This window comes from Cotesia typhae, unplaced genomic scaffold (genome assembly GCF_013202065.1).
Source record: "Cotesia typhae breed Kobodo isofemale line unplaced genomic scaffold, CoteBio_Ctyphae contig_413, whole genome shotgun sequence".
Taxonomy (NCBI): domain Eukaryota; kingdom Metazoa; phylum Arthropoda; class Insecta; order Hymenoptera; family Braconidae; genus Cotesia; species Cotesia typhae.
Genome location: NW_027423750.1, coordinates 70,910 through 88,009, shown reverse-complemented (window position 1 = coordinate 88,009; position 17,100 = coordinate 70,910). Strand labels below are relative to the sequence as shown.

General features: G+C 28.8%; 2 protein-coding genes across 6 annotated transcripts; one reads left to right on the top strand and one right to left on the bottom strand.

The window, feature by feature from the left end:
* Window positions 1-556: 556 nt before the first annotated feature.
* Window positions 557-1,588, bottom strand: Blos4 (biogenesis of lysosome-related organelles complex 1 subunit 4). Its single transcript, XM_074243531.1, has 4 exons — window positions 1,302-1,588; window positions 1,169-1,240; window positions 852-1,085; window positions 557-750 (listed from the first exon to the last, which is right to left on the bottom strand). Exons 1-4 carry the CDS (start codon window positions 1,437-1,439, stop codon window positions 625-627), a joined length of 570 nt encoding a protein of 189 aa, XP_074099632.1. The 5' UTR covers window positions 1,440-1,588; the 3' UTR covers window positions 557-624.
* Window positions 1,589-8,435: 6,847 nt separating this feature from the next.
* Window positions 8,436-14,756, top strand: LOC141527909 (putative fatty acyl-CoA reductase CG5065). Of its 5 annotated transcripts, none has more exons than XM_074243653.1 (8): window positions 8,436-9,151; window positions 11,612-11,831; window positions 11,915-12,309; window positions 12,374-12,483; window positions 12,558-12,756; window positions 12,907-13,146; window positions 13,214-13,471; window positions 13,534-14,756. In XM_074243653.1, exons 2-8 carry the CDS (start codon window positions 11,625-11,627, stop codon window positions 13,703-13,705), a joined length of 1,581 nt encoding a protein of 526 aa, XP_074099754.1. In that variant the 5' UTR covers window positions 8,436-9,151; window positions 11,612-11,624; the 3' UTR covers window positions 13,706-14,756. The 5 variants fall into 5 exon arrangements, with proteins under 5 accessions (XP_074099754.1, XP_074099752.1, XP_074099751.1 ...); XM_074243651.1 differs by lacking the exon at window positions 8,436-9,151 and adding an exon at window positions 10,875-11,085; XM_074243650.1 differs by lacking the exon at window positions 8,436-9,151 and adding an exon at window positions 11,342-11,430.
* The last annotated feature ends 2,344 nt before the right edge of the window (window positions 14,757-17,100 follow it).

Here is a 17,100-nt window from a genome sequence, read left to right as displayed (position 1 = left end):
ATTATGTGAATAACAAAGATTCAAATTCAAGTAATAATAAATATTTTTTTTTTTTTAATAATGCCATTACATACACAGATATAAAAAATAATTTGGAATTTGTAGATGAAGAGCCAAAAGTGTGGTCACCTTGGAGCGAGTGGTCGGGATGCAGCGTAACTTGTGGAATCGGACACATAAAACGTACGAGATATTGTTTAGTTGGAGATTGTGGGTTAGATGAAAAACAATCCCAATTGAGAACTTGTACTTTGGCTGCGTGTCAAACTCGAAGTAATTTTGGTACTTAATTTTATGAAAATCAAGTTATTTAATTAATAGTCTGCTATACTTCAGTGTCATTTAATTTTTTGTAAATTCAATTTTTATATAGAAAGAAAAGCTAAAATTTGGGATAATTGGAGCAAGTGGTCATGCTGCACCAAGACATGTGGTCTAGGTAAAATGACAAGGTGGAGACACTGCATTTCTGACGGGTGTTTTATAGGAGAAAAAGAAGCTCAAATAAAAAACTGTCAATACCGATTGTGTAATAATTAATTTATTAAATTAATAATAAAAAAAAAAAAAAAAAAAAAAAAAAAAAAAAAAAAAAAGCAAAAATACTTGGCAAATATTATTAGATTAGTTATTATTACTAATTGTAGTTTGAAAAGCGTCTTTGGTTCGGAAAATCGGAGGCAATTCTATGCTTGGTTCAATTCTGGACGTTGCTCCAAGTGTCGTTCCCAGAGTTTCGCTTTTAGATTTCTGCAATAATGTATTAAAAAATGGCTTAATCGGTTTTTTTTTTTTTTTTTCTCGAATGCAACAGCATTCACTGCGATGTAATAATTGATGGAAAGACTTACAAATAGTGAAAGTGGATTAAAAATTCCAAGCAACCGGTCAGATACTGTTGTGCTGACACCTAATTCAACCTCAGCCGTGTCAACAGCTGCTTCTAAATTCATCAAGTCGATGTTAGCACGTGCGACGACATGCTCCAGTGCATCAATTCGCTTGCACAATTCCATTAATTGGGGATTTATTGATCGGAACCTCACTAAATGCTCAAAAGTACACTCGGCTCGCAAATTCTGTACCTTTATTAATATTAATTTTATTATAATTATTATTACAAGGGTTCAGTTTTATGGAAGAGAAAAAAATTTTTTTATAGATTTACCATTCCAACAATTGATTCAAATTCTTCAAGCCGTATCATAATTTCTTCAATAGTTTCATGAATTTTTAATGTCTAAAATAATAAATAAAAAATAAAAAGTAATGAATTGAAAGTTTAAAAAAAATTTAATTACCTGATTTGGTAAATCAACTTTCATATAAGCCGAATAATCTTTAACAAGTTCTCCAATCATTTTATCATTTACATTATTGTTGTTGTTGTTGTTGTTGTTGTTGTTGTTGTTGTTGTTGTTGTTGTTATTTTGATACATTATTTCTGATGATTAATATAATTGTTGGTATTTAATTATGTAAAACTAATGTAAGTTGTTAAAAAAGTGGTTTTATAATTCAATATAAACATTTTTGCAGGTGTTCTGAGCTGTCATCATATGTTTGATGATAATGATGATGATGATGATGATGATGATGATGATGATGATAATAATAATGAGATTAGAATTAAAGAAGGGGCGGGGGAGGGGGAGGGGGGGGGGATATATATATATCGCGCATGCGTACGCGCATGTGAGTTTTCAGTATTTTTTAATTTTTAATATTTGATAATTTTTTAACTGTAAAAAATATTGTAGTCAGTTTTTAAACTAATGTTATTTTAAATAGCGATTAAAAAAACAAAATTTTTATCGTTATTATTACTCGTAAATAATAATCCGAACAAAAACAACTCCGCGGTTAAAAGCGATTAACTATCTTATTAATAGGGATTTTACATTTATTATTTATATACAGTAAAAATTTTAACATTTTTTTGAATTAAAAAAGTTGTTGATTTGGATTTAATACTCTAATACACATTAATTTAATAATAACAATAATTCATTCAGTAATAATAATGATAATGATATTTTTAACCTCAATTTGGTATTACCGATATAATTAATTTCAGTCTCATAATTTTTATTATTAGTGTTATTGTTATTATGACATTATAGTAAGTAAATGACAGAATACACCATGCACATAATTGTAAGACTTTTCACCTAAAGATTACAATTATTTGAAATCCACTTGATTGGGGATAACACTGCAACCTATCGGCAACGACCACAAAATCATAAAATGGTACACTATCCAATGGGAATAACCTCTGATTATAATTGTTCATGTACAAAAAACCTTTGTTCCAACTTCAAATTGTTTATTTCTTGTTTAATTAACATTTTTAATAAGCTGAATATTTGTATTCTAAATATTTGCACTGCGTATGAGTCAACTTTACGTTTAAACTTTCAGCGCGGACTTTTGAAAATTATATTGACCAGCACAGTTATTAGAGTAAGTGTATTTTTCTTGTAATTTCAATTATAGAGGTCACAGGACAAAAGGGCAACGTGTAGTTTTTAATAATTTTATAATAAGTTTTATTTTAATAAAGTATTGAAATTTTTGTTAATTGTTATGGATTTTTTTTTTTTTTTTTTTTTTTTTTTTTAATAGTTCGTAGTATTCATGAAAATAGAATTGATGAAAATTAAAAAAATGTACATGCATTGATTAACAATTCTCTCGATATTTTTAAAAATTTAGAATGAAATGAATATTTATTAGTTATTTATTTATTTACTTAATGACATTGATATTGGCTGACGTTTAACAATTTTTTTTTAATTATTTGAATTAATTAAATAGTAATTCTTAAAAAATTACACTCGTAAATTTTTTAATTTTTTACACATGAGATGTGCTTGTCACTATAATTTTCAAAAGACCGCGCTAAAAGTCTATATACGTAAAGTTGACGCATGCGCAGTGCAAATATTTAGAATGCATACATACAGCTAATTAAAAATGTTAATTAAACAACAAATAAAAAATATGAAGTATGAAAACAATTGTTAAATATACACATGAACAATCAAAAATACAGGCTTGATGGCCTAAATTGCTACCAAAATATTAAAAAATGCGACAGGGGGGCTAACTTAAAGGTACATTATTAATAAATTCTTTTTAAAATAAATAAATGGAGAACGATCAAATATTGATAGTGAATAATAAAGAATAAACGAAAAGCTGAAAATGTGATAGAAAAAAAAATCAAAAATTAAAAGAAAAAAATTTGGGGTTCTAACTCTTCAGTGAGCTATCCCGTTGAATCTACAGTTTATGTAGAAATAATTCCAGTGCACTCTGGTGGTTGTAGATGCAAGCTGTGAATTAACTTTTTTCAGTGTAGTTGCGTATCTATAGTAAGATTACTACACATTTTTATTTTATCTAGTCTGTGGCGGTGACTTTTCTCCTTTTCTCCATGAAAAAAAAGTCAGGATCGAAATTTCTGGGCTTACTATAGTTTGTGCTGATAAAATTTAATAATTTTAAGTGAATTAAATGTTATAATTAATTATAATTAATTAATATCAGTAAAATAAAGTATGATTTACTTTTATGATATATCATTTTGGAAAAAGGAGTACCATATAATTAAATAAAATTTTGCAACCTCGAAATACCATTCTGCTTACAGTAAACACAGTCGGTAGTCTGGCGCTCCGTTTACAACGGAATTTTTGAACGGAACTTGGCGCCAGATTCTACCGAATCTGTGGATAATATTTCCAAAATGTATTTTAATCTCCTGTAATATAGAATTTAAATTAATATATATCGTTAAAAAAAAAACTAGGATGTAAATTAACTTATGTAATAATTAATAATAATAATAATAATAATAATAATAATAATAATAATAATAATAATAATAATAATAATAATAATAATAATAATAATAATAATAATAATAATAATAATAAATTGAAATGTCCCGGAAACAGGTCTCCCGCATTCAGTGTGTGATTGAGTACGACACAACTCAAACACCATACACGCCCCGAATTCGGCGCATTGCTGCTGAACTTCGGTGGCGTCATCACACACTGAACAAGAGTACTCTTCATGTCATCAAGGAAGAGTCTCTTAATAAATTGCGGGCTCTAGTGGCTGCTAAAAAGTCATTAGAGAAAAGGCTGAAGCGGTTGGTCGACAACTCGTTGTTTCGATCCAGCCCTTCACGGTTTCTGACACCAAAGACCGATGTTACCGGGAATTATCCAACACCTGAGCGGGTGGAAGCTTTTGGACTGAGTTGTATGGAGATCAACCAAACGTGAACGCCAACACTCCAGCTCTGCACGACTTCAAAGTATTCTGTCGGGAACACCGTCGACAGAATGCTGATGAAGAGAGCCCTGCAGTCAGTGTGGATGAAGTTCGTTCAGCTCTAAATGGCAGCAAAAATTGGGCTGCCCCGGGACCAGACGGCATTAATGTCTTTTGGTGGAAGAAGTTTACTTCTACCCACCTCCATCTGGCCCGCATATTTACATCATACATTAGAGCTGACGATCCGATTCCGGACTGGCTTGTAGAAGGGCGAACCGTACTGATACCTAAAAAAGGTGACTTGTCTGACCCTAAGAATTTCAGGCCTATCACCTGCTTGAATGCGGTTTATAAAATTTTTACAAAAATTTTAAATAACCGTATCTTGCAGCAGATAGAGCCTGTATGGCAACAGATATATGAACAACGTGGCAGTAAAGAGGCCTGTCAGGTTGCAAGGAGAACCTGATAGTGGATCGATGCGTCTTACAAGATGCGATCTACTATCAACGCAACCTGTTAATGGCTTGGATTGACTATCGCAAGGCATTTGACTCAACTCCACATGAGTTGATTTTATATCTACTCAAATGCCTGGGAGTCAATCCCGAAATAGTGGAATGCATTCGGCGTACAATGCAGCTCTGGCGAACGCGATTTCACATTGGAAGTGGAAACGCATTGCACGTAACCGGAGTTGTAGAGTACAAACGAGGGGTCTTCCAAGGCGATTCCTTGAGCCCTCTGCTGTTTTGCATTTCACTGCTGCCTATATCTGTTGCTCTCCGTAAAACTCATGGGTACTCTGTGGGGCCTCCGGGTGATCGAAACTATCCGATTACCCATCTGCTTTACATGGATGATCTGAAGCTGTATAGCGCTGATAAAGATCATCTACAAGCGGCCCTCAACATCGTAGCAGAGTACACACGAGATGTCGGAATGTCTTTTGGGTTGGACAAGTGTGCGGTCGTACATCTGGCGAGGGGTAAGTGCTCTGATACTGGTGATGATGTCGAATTAGTGGATGGGAGCGTCTTAAGCCAATTAGACGCCGGGGAGTTGTATAGATATCTAGGAATGGAAGAGCACCGCATGCATGCGGTCTCTGAAGTCCGAACAACTCTCCAGAGCGAGTATGTTAGGAGACTCCGGAAAATTTGGTCCTCCGAACTTTCCGGCAAAAACAAAGTCTCAGCTACTAACATGCTCGCTGTCCCAGTCTTACTATACTCTTTCGGTGTCCTGAAATGGACCCGAAAGGATTTACGAGATCTCGACATCAAAACCCGTAAGATCATTAATATGAATCGGAGCATGCACCCCAATTCATCAGTCGCCAGATTATACCTCTCCCGGTCCATCGGTGGGAGAGGTTTGCAGAGTTTGGAGCGGCTTCACGACCGTTTGGTCCTGGGTTTAACTCACGAAGTTGTCAATTTCACTGCAGACGAGGATGACTTTCTTATGCAAATTGTACATAAACATGAAAATGCGCATAAGGGGTCATTCTTGTATAAGGCAGCAATATATGCGGCAAAGAACCCTTGGTCTTGGAGAAATAAACGCTCTTATGGAACTCCGAAAGGAGGAATTTAAGAGCGTCATCAGGAACGCCGAGGAAAAACTACTCCTTGGCGAACTGATGGACAAGTCCATGCACAGCGTGTTCTTTAAACACGTGCGTGATCATGGCTTGTCCATCCAACTGACGTTTTCCTTCTTAAAGTCAGCGGGCCTGATGTCCGAGACTGAAGGGTTCATATTTGCCTGCCAAGATGGTGTCATTAACACTCTTGAGTACCGTAGCAAGGTGCTCCAGGTGCAGCTTCCGGACACGTCCTGTAGGAGGTGTAGACAACATCCGGAGACGCTTATGCACCTTTTGTCGGCATGTCCAGTGCTGGCGAGAGGTGCATATATCCAGCGTCACAATGCTGCCCTGAGAGTACTGTACTACTATCTTCGTCATTGCTACGGTATTGACGTGACACCAGTGCTGCCTTATTTGCCAGGAGATATTCCCCAGGTTGTTGAGAATGACAGTTGCAAAATTTATTGGAACATGCCATTTGCAACAACCCGGCGGATAGATCACAACAAACCTGATATTGTGCTCTTCGACAAGGCCACTCATGACATTTATGTCATTGAGTTCTCGGCCCCGGCTGAATACAACATCTCAGCCAAAGAAGAGCACAAAAGACAAATATATCAGGATCTCCTGTTTGAAATTGGTAAACTTTACCCAGGTTACCGTGTCAAGCTTGTCGTCCTGATTGTTGGCGTCCTAGAAGGGATGAAGCAGTCTTTTGTATCCTCACTTGCCAAAGTTCCAGCTTGCTCATCAAAAGCTGAGTTCTTGGCAGTTAGGATGCAGAAGGCTGTTTTACTTGGTTCTCTCCGTCTCTTAAGGGAAATGACTTTGGCCTGCTGTGATCACTAACCGCCTTGTTGTGCGGAGTGGTCCAGCAGTAACGGACGGAGCTCAGGCTGGGCCCTCGGAGAATCGGACTCCGGGGATAACCCCCCTGAGCATTTAATAACAAAATAATAATAATAATAATAATAATAATAATAATAATAATAATAATAATAATAAATAAATAATATCTAGAACGTAATAAAATTAAAAAACAAAATTTTGGAAAATTACAGAGTTATTGCAATTACTTTAGTCATTATATAAAACTTGTTTACATTAAAAGTAATTTTTAGCAAAACTTTCCTTCGAAAAAACAGCATTCGATCATGGATCGCGTGATTAATTAAATTTTTTTCTATAATTTACAAATAAATAAGTTTTGATGAGTTCATTAATATTAATGTAAGCGTATATAAATATTATTCAGTTTCGATCTTATCAAAAAAAAAATAATATTTTATTTAAATTCGAATTTAAAGATTTATTTTTGCTAAATGAGTTTTTGTTGAAAACTTTTTAAACTCCACATGATTAAATTAAAAAATAAAAAAACAAATTTTTTTTAATTTTCTCATTTAAAATTAAAAACAAAAATAACACCATTTGTTTAAATTATTATCTCTGCTAAAAATCTCATCCCAAATAATATTTACATTTTTTTATAATTTATAAAACACCTGAAATAAATAATTTTGTTAAGCGACCGCGATATCGTTATGAAAAAAAAATAACAATATAATGACAAATAAGAAAATAAAATAATTATAATTATTTTTTAATAAAAATTGTTAAATTTTAAATTGATTATCGCTGTTTTACATTAACACTACATACTATTAATATATGCAAAATAAATAAAAATAAAATATTTATACTATTAATTTATAAATAAAATAACAATAAAAATAAAATATAAAACGCTTACAATAACTTAGCTAGTTATTACCCAATTTAATGTCGGAATTAATTGATTATCTTTGGCGAAATATCAATATATAACTAAAATATAGATATACGTGGTGTATTGCGACACTGCCCGTTTACTGAGAAAAGTGAAACTTAAATTTTTTTCATAGACACATACTTTTACTCGTAGATTTTTTATTTACACACTAAAATATCTTATTCAAATATTCAAGCATTGCTATTACATTTTATTTAAATTGAGCAAATTTGCAAACTTATCTCCACACAAAAGTGTCTGACCCAATTTAAGGATTTTTTATATTTTTTTTTCTTCTTCAGTTCCTTGTCATTTTGCGACGCTAGTTGCAAGCTAATAATAATAATAATAATAATAATAATAATAATAATAATAATAATAATAATAATAATAATAATAATAATAATAATAATAATAATAATAATAATAATAATACATACATAATACATAATACACAATACATAATAATAATAATAATAATAATAATAATTATTATTATTATTATTATTATTATTATTATTATTATTATTATTATTATTATTATTATTATTATTATTATTATTATTATTATTTATTATTATTATTATTAACAAACAATCAGGATAATTACAATGATTGTAAACGGTGTGTGTTTTTTTTTTTTTTTCATTCAAGTGTTAACAATAATTAATACGCTTTTGTATTAATATAATGTTTACATAATTTTCTATACATTTGAATTAATGCACGTGATTTGATTACGTATGAACAGATTAATAATAATTATGATAATATAAAAGTCATTACAATTTACACAAGATGTAATTATATTTTTTTTTTTTTCATTTTTCGGAGAAATTTTTTTCTTAATAGTAATAAAGGTTTTTTTAATTTTTTGTAAACAATTGGCTATAAAAAATTTATATTACGCAATTGTGTGACTATAATTTATTTTGCAGTAAGAATAATAATTTAAAAAAAAAAATTGAAATTGTCTCTGATAGCAAAGTCCAGAAGAAATACCCTCTTTCCATTAATGCCATACGAATAACAATAATTCAGCCGATGATTTATCAGGGTTTTTTTATTATAAAAAGCGTAAATATTGCTTAAAATTCAGTATGGCTTGTTGAGAAGATATATAAATATATATTAAAGAAGATATTTAGCAAGATAGTACACATAAGATATGTGAAATGAGGATTAAGTGAATGGGTACATAGAAGAGAGATGCCCTGTTGCGCTTAAATGTTGCTTACATAGAGATGAGGAAGATAAACTCACAAATATTGTAGATTGTAGAGGGAATTGAGTTGGGGCTGCCCAACTAGTGTCCACTTTACGATCATAACTCTATTTCGAGGTGGGAGCAAGAGATTGTACTTCTAGGTGCAAACTTTAACTTAGTTTGTTTTTAAACTTCAACACTTTGCCTGATCCACTAACTACTGGTGACTACTACTTGCTCCATTTTTCATTTTTTTTTTTTTTTTTTTTTTACTTTAATTTTGGTAAGTCAAACATTTTTATAAATAATATTCTTCTTTTAAAAATTTTTTCATCAAGTAGAATAAAACTACTTTGTTTATTTCTTCTTTTCTTTTTTGTACCTAATTAAAAATTTCAATAATTAATTAAACTAAGTAACGTGAATAAATTAGATTATTTTTTTATTTAAAATCTTTCTATTTTGTAGAATGTTAATTTGTTTTTTTTAGTATATTCAAATCTATGCCATCAAAACATTGTCCATCATATCAATATCTGCAACAATAACTTTGAATAAATAGAAAAATAATTACCAGAAATACTGATAAGCGTTAAATTAATATTTTAAGTTGATAATTTTTTACATTCAATTAAATATAAAAAAATGGGAAAAAAAAAAAAAAAAAAAAAAAAGATTGTATTTGTTTTAATTTAATAACACTCAATTAGGTAAGCTTGTCATTTTTCATAACCGGTTAAATTTTAAGTAATATTACTCTTTATAATCCATAATGCGTCAGTTACTTTTCAAGTACTTGATTTTTTTAAATTTTAATTTAATAAAATATTTATTCATTAACATTAAAATAACGTAACTCTAGTGATTTTATAATAAAATATTTCAACAGCTGGCCATTATTAACCTTTAGCATGAAATTGGCACAGATGTTTAAATAATTAGTTTTTAATTGCAGTTTCTTTTAAATTTATATATAAAAAAAAATTAATATCCTTATAAAATAATTTACAGAAAATTTTTTTAAGATCAAGAATATAATAAAATACAAAAATTTGAATATTATGTAATTAAAATTAATTTCTAGAAAATTCAATTGTTTACATAAATTGTTGTGTAATAAATAATATGTATGTTACGGGCGATTTATTAAATTAAAAAAATCTGGTAAAGAAATTGGATCATATACATGGAGAGATAATTATAACGCAAGAATTTTTTTTTTTTTTTTTTTTTTTTTTTTTTCCACTTTTTTATCTTTTATAAGATAAATTAAATTATATAAAAATAATATTGAGCAGATAAAAATCTGAATAAAAATGACAGTTCATTAATTCAATCAGTTACTTTGTAAAAATTAAAAGTTTAAAATGTGACAGCTATTAAAAACCTTGAATTGATGTTCTTGAAACGAAACTCTTTTCGAATAATTTAGCGATGCTAAAATACGAATGTATAAAATTATAAACTTGAGACTTTTATGTTTAAATCTAAATCGTAATGAATAAAAATGATAATTTGATTAATAACCATAAAAAAATTCCGTCACAGTTACAGTTAATTTAATAATTTCTAACTATAATATAATACAAAACCTGCTCTTAATCCTTCATAACTCAATATAATAAACGTCAAAAGACCACAGGAAACTGATCAGTTTATAACTTGTTCAACTTCTATTCCTCATTACTGTTCTCACACGCAACCATCACATATCACACATATCCTCATATATCTATGATTCTTGCATATATATATATATATATATATATATATATATATATATATATATATATATATATATATATATAATTATAATCATCGCATTACGGTAATTTAAATATAATCTCTAGCTATTATTCTTCTCTACGATTGAAATCTGTCAGTTTTAGAAAAGCCGCGACTGCAGCCACATCTATATATATATATATATATATATATATTTCCTCTCTGTAAAATTATAAATTATTAATCAAGTATAATTATATTTAAAAATGTTTAATATGTAACCGTGTATTAAATAACTTACCAGCATTAAGAATGAAAATATAATCAATCTTTATGCGATTTATTTAAAAACGATTTATCCTTTTTTTAAGATACTTTACCGGTCAATAATCTCAGTGCATTTCTCTTTCTGCAACTTCCTGACACTCCGCTCACAACTTGTGTAACACTGTAACAGTTAATATATATATATATAGATAATTTATATTAAAGGTAAGCCGAATTACTCTCGTAATAACTCACAAATAAAAATCGATTAGACGCAATTTAGTCTGAAGAAATAATGTCTGGAATTTTACTGGGTACTTGATAAAAATAATATGTTATCTTACTATAATAATTAATGTGTTGAAATTTTAAAAAATTTATCTCTATAATTTAACGAGAAGACAACAATTAAGCTTTAATGCATGGATCGGAAATTTTTCATTTTTTTTTTTTTTTTTTTTTTTGTAACTGTGATTGGCAGTACTACAGATGATGGCCGATACGGTGTGTGGTTACGTCAGCGTTAGGAGTCTGAATAAACAAACATAATCTTGAACTTGATGACCAATTGTAAGAAGATTAATTAAATTTTTTTATTGTAATTAATTTGTTAAAAAAATTTTTGAAATTGACAGCTGATCGCTAACTTGAGTATTATTCAATATTGCGTAATCATTGTTGTTATAATTTTGATTTTATTGGATATATTTGATGTAAATAATTAACAATAGCGTGTTATTGTATATTTAAGGCAACGACAAGATATGGAAGACAAGATGGAGCTGAGCCCAATACAAAAGTTCTACAAAGGGAAAACAATTTTCGTAACAGGCGCATCAGGGTTCATGGGCAAGGTCTTACTAGAAAAATTGCTGTACAGTTGTAGCGACTTGACCCGTATTTATATTCTAATGAGAGCCAAGCGAGGACGATCACCGGAAATGAGACTTGATGATATGTTTAAGTTACCGGTGTGTTTATATTTAATTATTAATTTATTATATTGAATACCTGAGTTAATTATTTGATTAATAATTTTGTAAAAAAATTACAGATATTTGACAGAATCCGGGCGAACAAACCTCACCTGTTGAGCAAAATAATAGTACTAGCTGGTGACATTGTTGAAAAAAATTTTGGATTGAATGAATCCCAGCAAAATCTTCTGATTAACGAAGTTGATATAATCTTCCATTTTGCGGCAACACTTAAGCTAGAAGCTAAGCTCAAAGATGCGATTGAAATGAACGCGATTGGTACAGCTGCGGTTTTGGAACTAGCTAAAAAGATTCCAAAATTAAAGGCCTTTGTTCATCTGAGTACCGCGTTTTGTCACGTCGATCAAGAAGAACTCGGCGAGTGTGTTTATGATTCTCCTGAAGACCCGAATGAGGTTATGCGCATGACGCAATGGCTGAAGCCTGAAGCTCTAGAACTTTTAACTCCCAAGTAAGTATATTTACAAAATTAATAATTAATATGATTATCTATTTATCTATTTATCTATTTTAAGATTATTAGAACCACATCCTAATACTTACACGTACTCAAAACGACTGGCCGAAACCCTGGTGGCGAAGGAATACCCGAAATTACCTTGTGTCATAGCTCGGCCCTCCATCGGTAATAAATTTATTTATTACCAAAGTTTGTGTAGTTTTGAAAAAATAATTTAATAATTATTAAAAATTTTTCAGTAACTCCGTCGTGGGAAGAACCACTTCCAGGATGGGTAGACAGTTTAAATGGACCGGTAGGTATAATAGTGGGCGCTGGAAAAGGAGTTATCCGTTCGGTCCATTGCAATGGACACTACCATGCCCAATTAATTCCAGTAGACTTGGCAGTCAATGCTCTTATCGCTATCGGCCACACAATTGGTTCTACTGAACAAAGGTATGGGGATTTATAATTTAAATATTAAAAATAAAAAAATTAATTTAAAATAAAATTGGCCTAACAACCTATATTATTATAATAACTTATAATCACAAGTATCATCATTTTTTCTGAGTTTGTCTCAAGTGACGTAATTTTTGTATATAGACCAAAAAATATTCCAGTTTATAATATTACCCAGAGCGGAGTCCGGCCAATAAGTTGGGCAGATGTTGTCCAGAAAGGGAAAGCAATTGCCTACAATTATCCGTTTGAAGCCGGAATTTGGTATCCTGATGGTGATATTAGAAGCAACAAATTTATCCACAACCTTTTCGTTATATTTTTTCATATTTTACCAGCATATTTCATTGATTTCTTATTGTTAATTTTCCGGCAGAAACGTTTGTAAGTATTTTTAGATTTTTTAAATAAGTTTTTGTTCTAGAATAATATATTAATAAAAAAATTTCAGCATGGTACACATTCAAAAGCGTATAAGTGATGGACTAGAAGTCCTTCAGTACTTTACCACTCGCGAGTGGTGCTTCCGGAACGAACAGTTGATTAAATTATGGGAAGAAATGCATCCATTGGATAAAAAATTATTCTCCATCGATTTCTTCGCTATCGAAGAAGCTGAATACATAAAAAACATTATTTTAGGGACGAGGGTCTACTGCATGAAAGAAAAACTAGAAACTTTGCCTCGCGCTCGTTTTCATCTTAAAATGTAAGTTAAAATTTCATTATTATTTTATAATATTATACAACTTGAAAAATAAATTGTTACAGACAGTACGCGGTACATCTATTAGCGGTCTACGGATTTTATTTTGCCGTGGCTTGGCTAATTGTAAAGAATTTTGAGTCAGCTCGTTTCTGCCTCGATTTTGTAACTGATAAAATGAAGTTATTGCCAATAATTGGTCGGTTTGTTGAAAAGATAGCTCCAGTGGTAAAATAAAACACATAGTTTTATTTTATTGATAAAATCATTTTTTATGTATTTATGTATAATTTACCTTTACCACGCATTTATATATATATATATGGATTTTTATGTTTATTTTTATACTTTATTATATGTAAAAATATCATCTGTTTATGTTTTTATATAATATTAATTAATTGATTAATAAAAGGATGCTTTATAAAAATTGTTTAAATAAATTTTTTTTTTACCTTGAATATTATTTTGTAGAATTATAAAAAATTTTTCGTTATCGGGTTTTATTTTGATGATAACTCCAAATAAGTCCAGATCAGAATAAGACGTCTATGTTTTTTCAAGTGGATTGCAAAACCCATGAAATTTTATCCACAGACAAATATATTTTATTCAAATAAAAATACTGTTTCTTGATTTTATTGAAGAAAATTTTTAATTATAAACTCTCTATGTAGTCTCTGCATATATTTTAAAAATTATTTTTTATTATAGCTAATGAATAATAAAACTTTTTTACACACGGAGCTCGAAAATCAACGAGTTATGGTCTGCTAAAATGAAAAACACCCTTTTTAAAATTTAAATTAGTTAATAATTAGATTTTTTACTGAATCTCATCAATAATGATATATAAAAACGCTTGATGAATTATATCTATAATATTCCGAATAAGTTTTTATCTCATCTTAGAGTTAAAAAACACAACTTTTGCTTTTATAGTTTTTAAAGCTCGATAATCTGATGGTGGTTGTTATTAATCATTTAATCATTAATCATATGGAAATTTTTATTTTTAATTCTGTTATGATTTGTTGTAATTTTGATTATAACATATGCATTTGTAATGGTTAGTCTTTGAAACAACACAGGTGAAATTTAAATTCACCCTTTCATATACCTGTTTATATACTGGTGACTTAATAAAACAACCGCGAGTAATACAAAAAGCTGTCGATTACTGTCCAAAAATTACAATTCAAAAAAGTTCACCTAAACCTCAGGATTTAAATCGTGGGTTTTTTTTTTATTATTAAATAAAGTCTCATAATTATCATAATAATTATAATCATCATAATCATGATGAAAAAAGAAAAATTAAACCTTTTTAAAAAAAATTTTTTATATAATCCTCCAGAACATCAAGATGCGTTTCATTTTTGCCATTATTCTGCTCGTCGCCATGATTGCCTACGTGCAATGAAACAATAATCTCGGTGATGGCAATAGTCTTATTGGTCTTACCGCCCTTAGTCAAGTTTCCAAGGACACCTGTTGCGATTAAAAATAATCACGGTATATTTTTACTTTCGTCCGATTGTCTGGTTATTTGGTTACTTTATAAAGTATATATATATATATATATATATATATATATATATATATATATATATATATATATATATATATATATATATATATATATATATACCGGGCGGCCATTTTCTTTTTTTACCTTATTCATATTAATCATGATAATTATTACAATTGTCCTATTTCATGGTGTTTAATAAAATCATAATTATGTTTTTTTATTTTTTTCAGCAGATGCAAAACTTTAAACTCTCGACCACAACATGTCCAACAATACATTTGCTATCCGACTTAATATTATACAATTATTACATAACCTAATTTGGTTTGCGGAATTAAATCCACATCTTGTAATAATCTATCTGAAAAAAATAAAATAATATATAAAATTAAATATAATTTTTCTTAATATAATATAACCTAAATTACCCAAATCAATAATAAAACACATATGTACCTTGTAAAAGTTATTTTTTTTTTTATTAATATATACTTATTTAATCGCTAACGTTTTCACTGCAACACGGATTAATTTTCCTTGAGACAGAGACTACATGATGAAAATATATAATTATTTCTTAGTAAAATTAGAAAAAATAATTTATCATTTTTTAAATCACAATAAATTAAAATTTTAAAACTATTGTTTTGTTATTTCAAATTATAGATATAAATTTTATTTTATTTTTTTTTTTTTTTTTTATTTTTTTTTTATTTTTTTTTTTTTTTTTTTTTTTTTTTTTTTAGTTAACAAAGTGTAGGTCATCATCGCTTAAACCATTAATTATTAATTATTAAAACACAGGGGAAAAATATCCCTTTATTATTGCAGCTGATATTTTGCTACATCATTTAGAGAATTACTGAGCTGTCATATCTTAACATCCTCTGAAAAAATATTATTGATTAACGTAATATATAATGAACAAATATAATATATATTATCTTTATACTTTTCCAAAAGATATTTTCCATAACCTAAAAAACGTACCTGGGACGGCCGCAGTTACTACATCCTCCTGTTCCACTATTGGAATTTAAAATTCCACCTTGTAGGACTCCACCGTTCAAGATTCCATCGCCTAGAAGTCCACTGCCCAAAAGTCCACCGCCTTTACATCCGCTACCACAGTCACCAGCTACGTACTCTACGTAGATAGCCATTACGACAACCAACAAGATAATTATAAAACGCATCTTGGTCTGTAAATTGATCAAAATTATTTTATTTCCTCTATTTCTTATTAACGCAATTAATATTTTATTTTAATTGACAAATTTTTATTCCTTACGATATCTTCAGCCTAAAATAGTTTAAGTTATGATTCCACATTGTTAAATCTGCGCTTATATACTACATACCGTTTATTTTGTTAAGGCACGTAAATAAATCGGCTTAATTGTTCTCCTAATAACAACACTGCTTATGTAAATTAATTTCATTGTTCTTCTTATAAAAATATTGCTTACGCAAATTTTTAAAATGATAAACAACCCATTGTCATATATATTTATATATATATATATATATATATATGTTTACACACCGCCATTTTAAGTAAAAGTTTAAACAAATTTTTATATTAACTTTCGGGCAGACAGAACAATTTTTTTAAGAGGTTATAACAAGGTGTTAAAATATAAAAAAACAAATTTTTTGTTTCAAATATAATAGTTATTATTATTATTATCGTATATACTTAATGTAATAACGTAAACAATAATATTACAATATTAATTAAAGATTTTTTTTACAAACACAAGATTTAAGTCTTAAAAAAAAAAAAAAAAAAAAAAAATACCAAAAATTTTACTAAACAGAATCCTTATAATAATAATAATAATAATAATAATAATAATAATAATAATAATAATAATAACAATAAAAAATAAATAATTATTTCAAGTACTAGCCTCGTATCAACGAAACAATGAATACAAAAATTCAAAACAAACGTATGAGTTTAAAAATTTGGTAATATTTATAGACTGTAGTCATAGAAAAAAAAAATATATATATATATATATATATATATATATATATATATATATATATATATATATATATATATATATATATATATATATATAAGTATTCA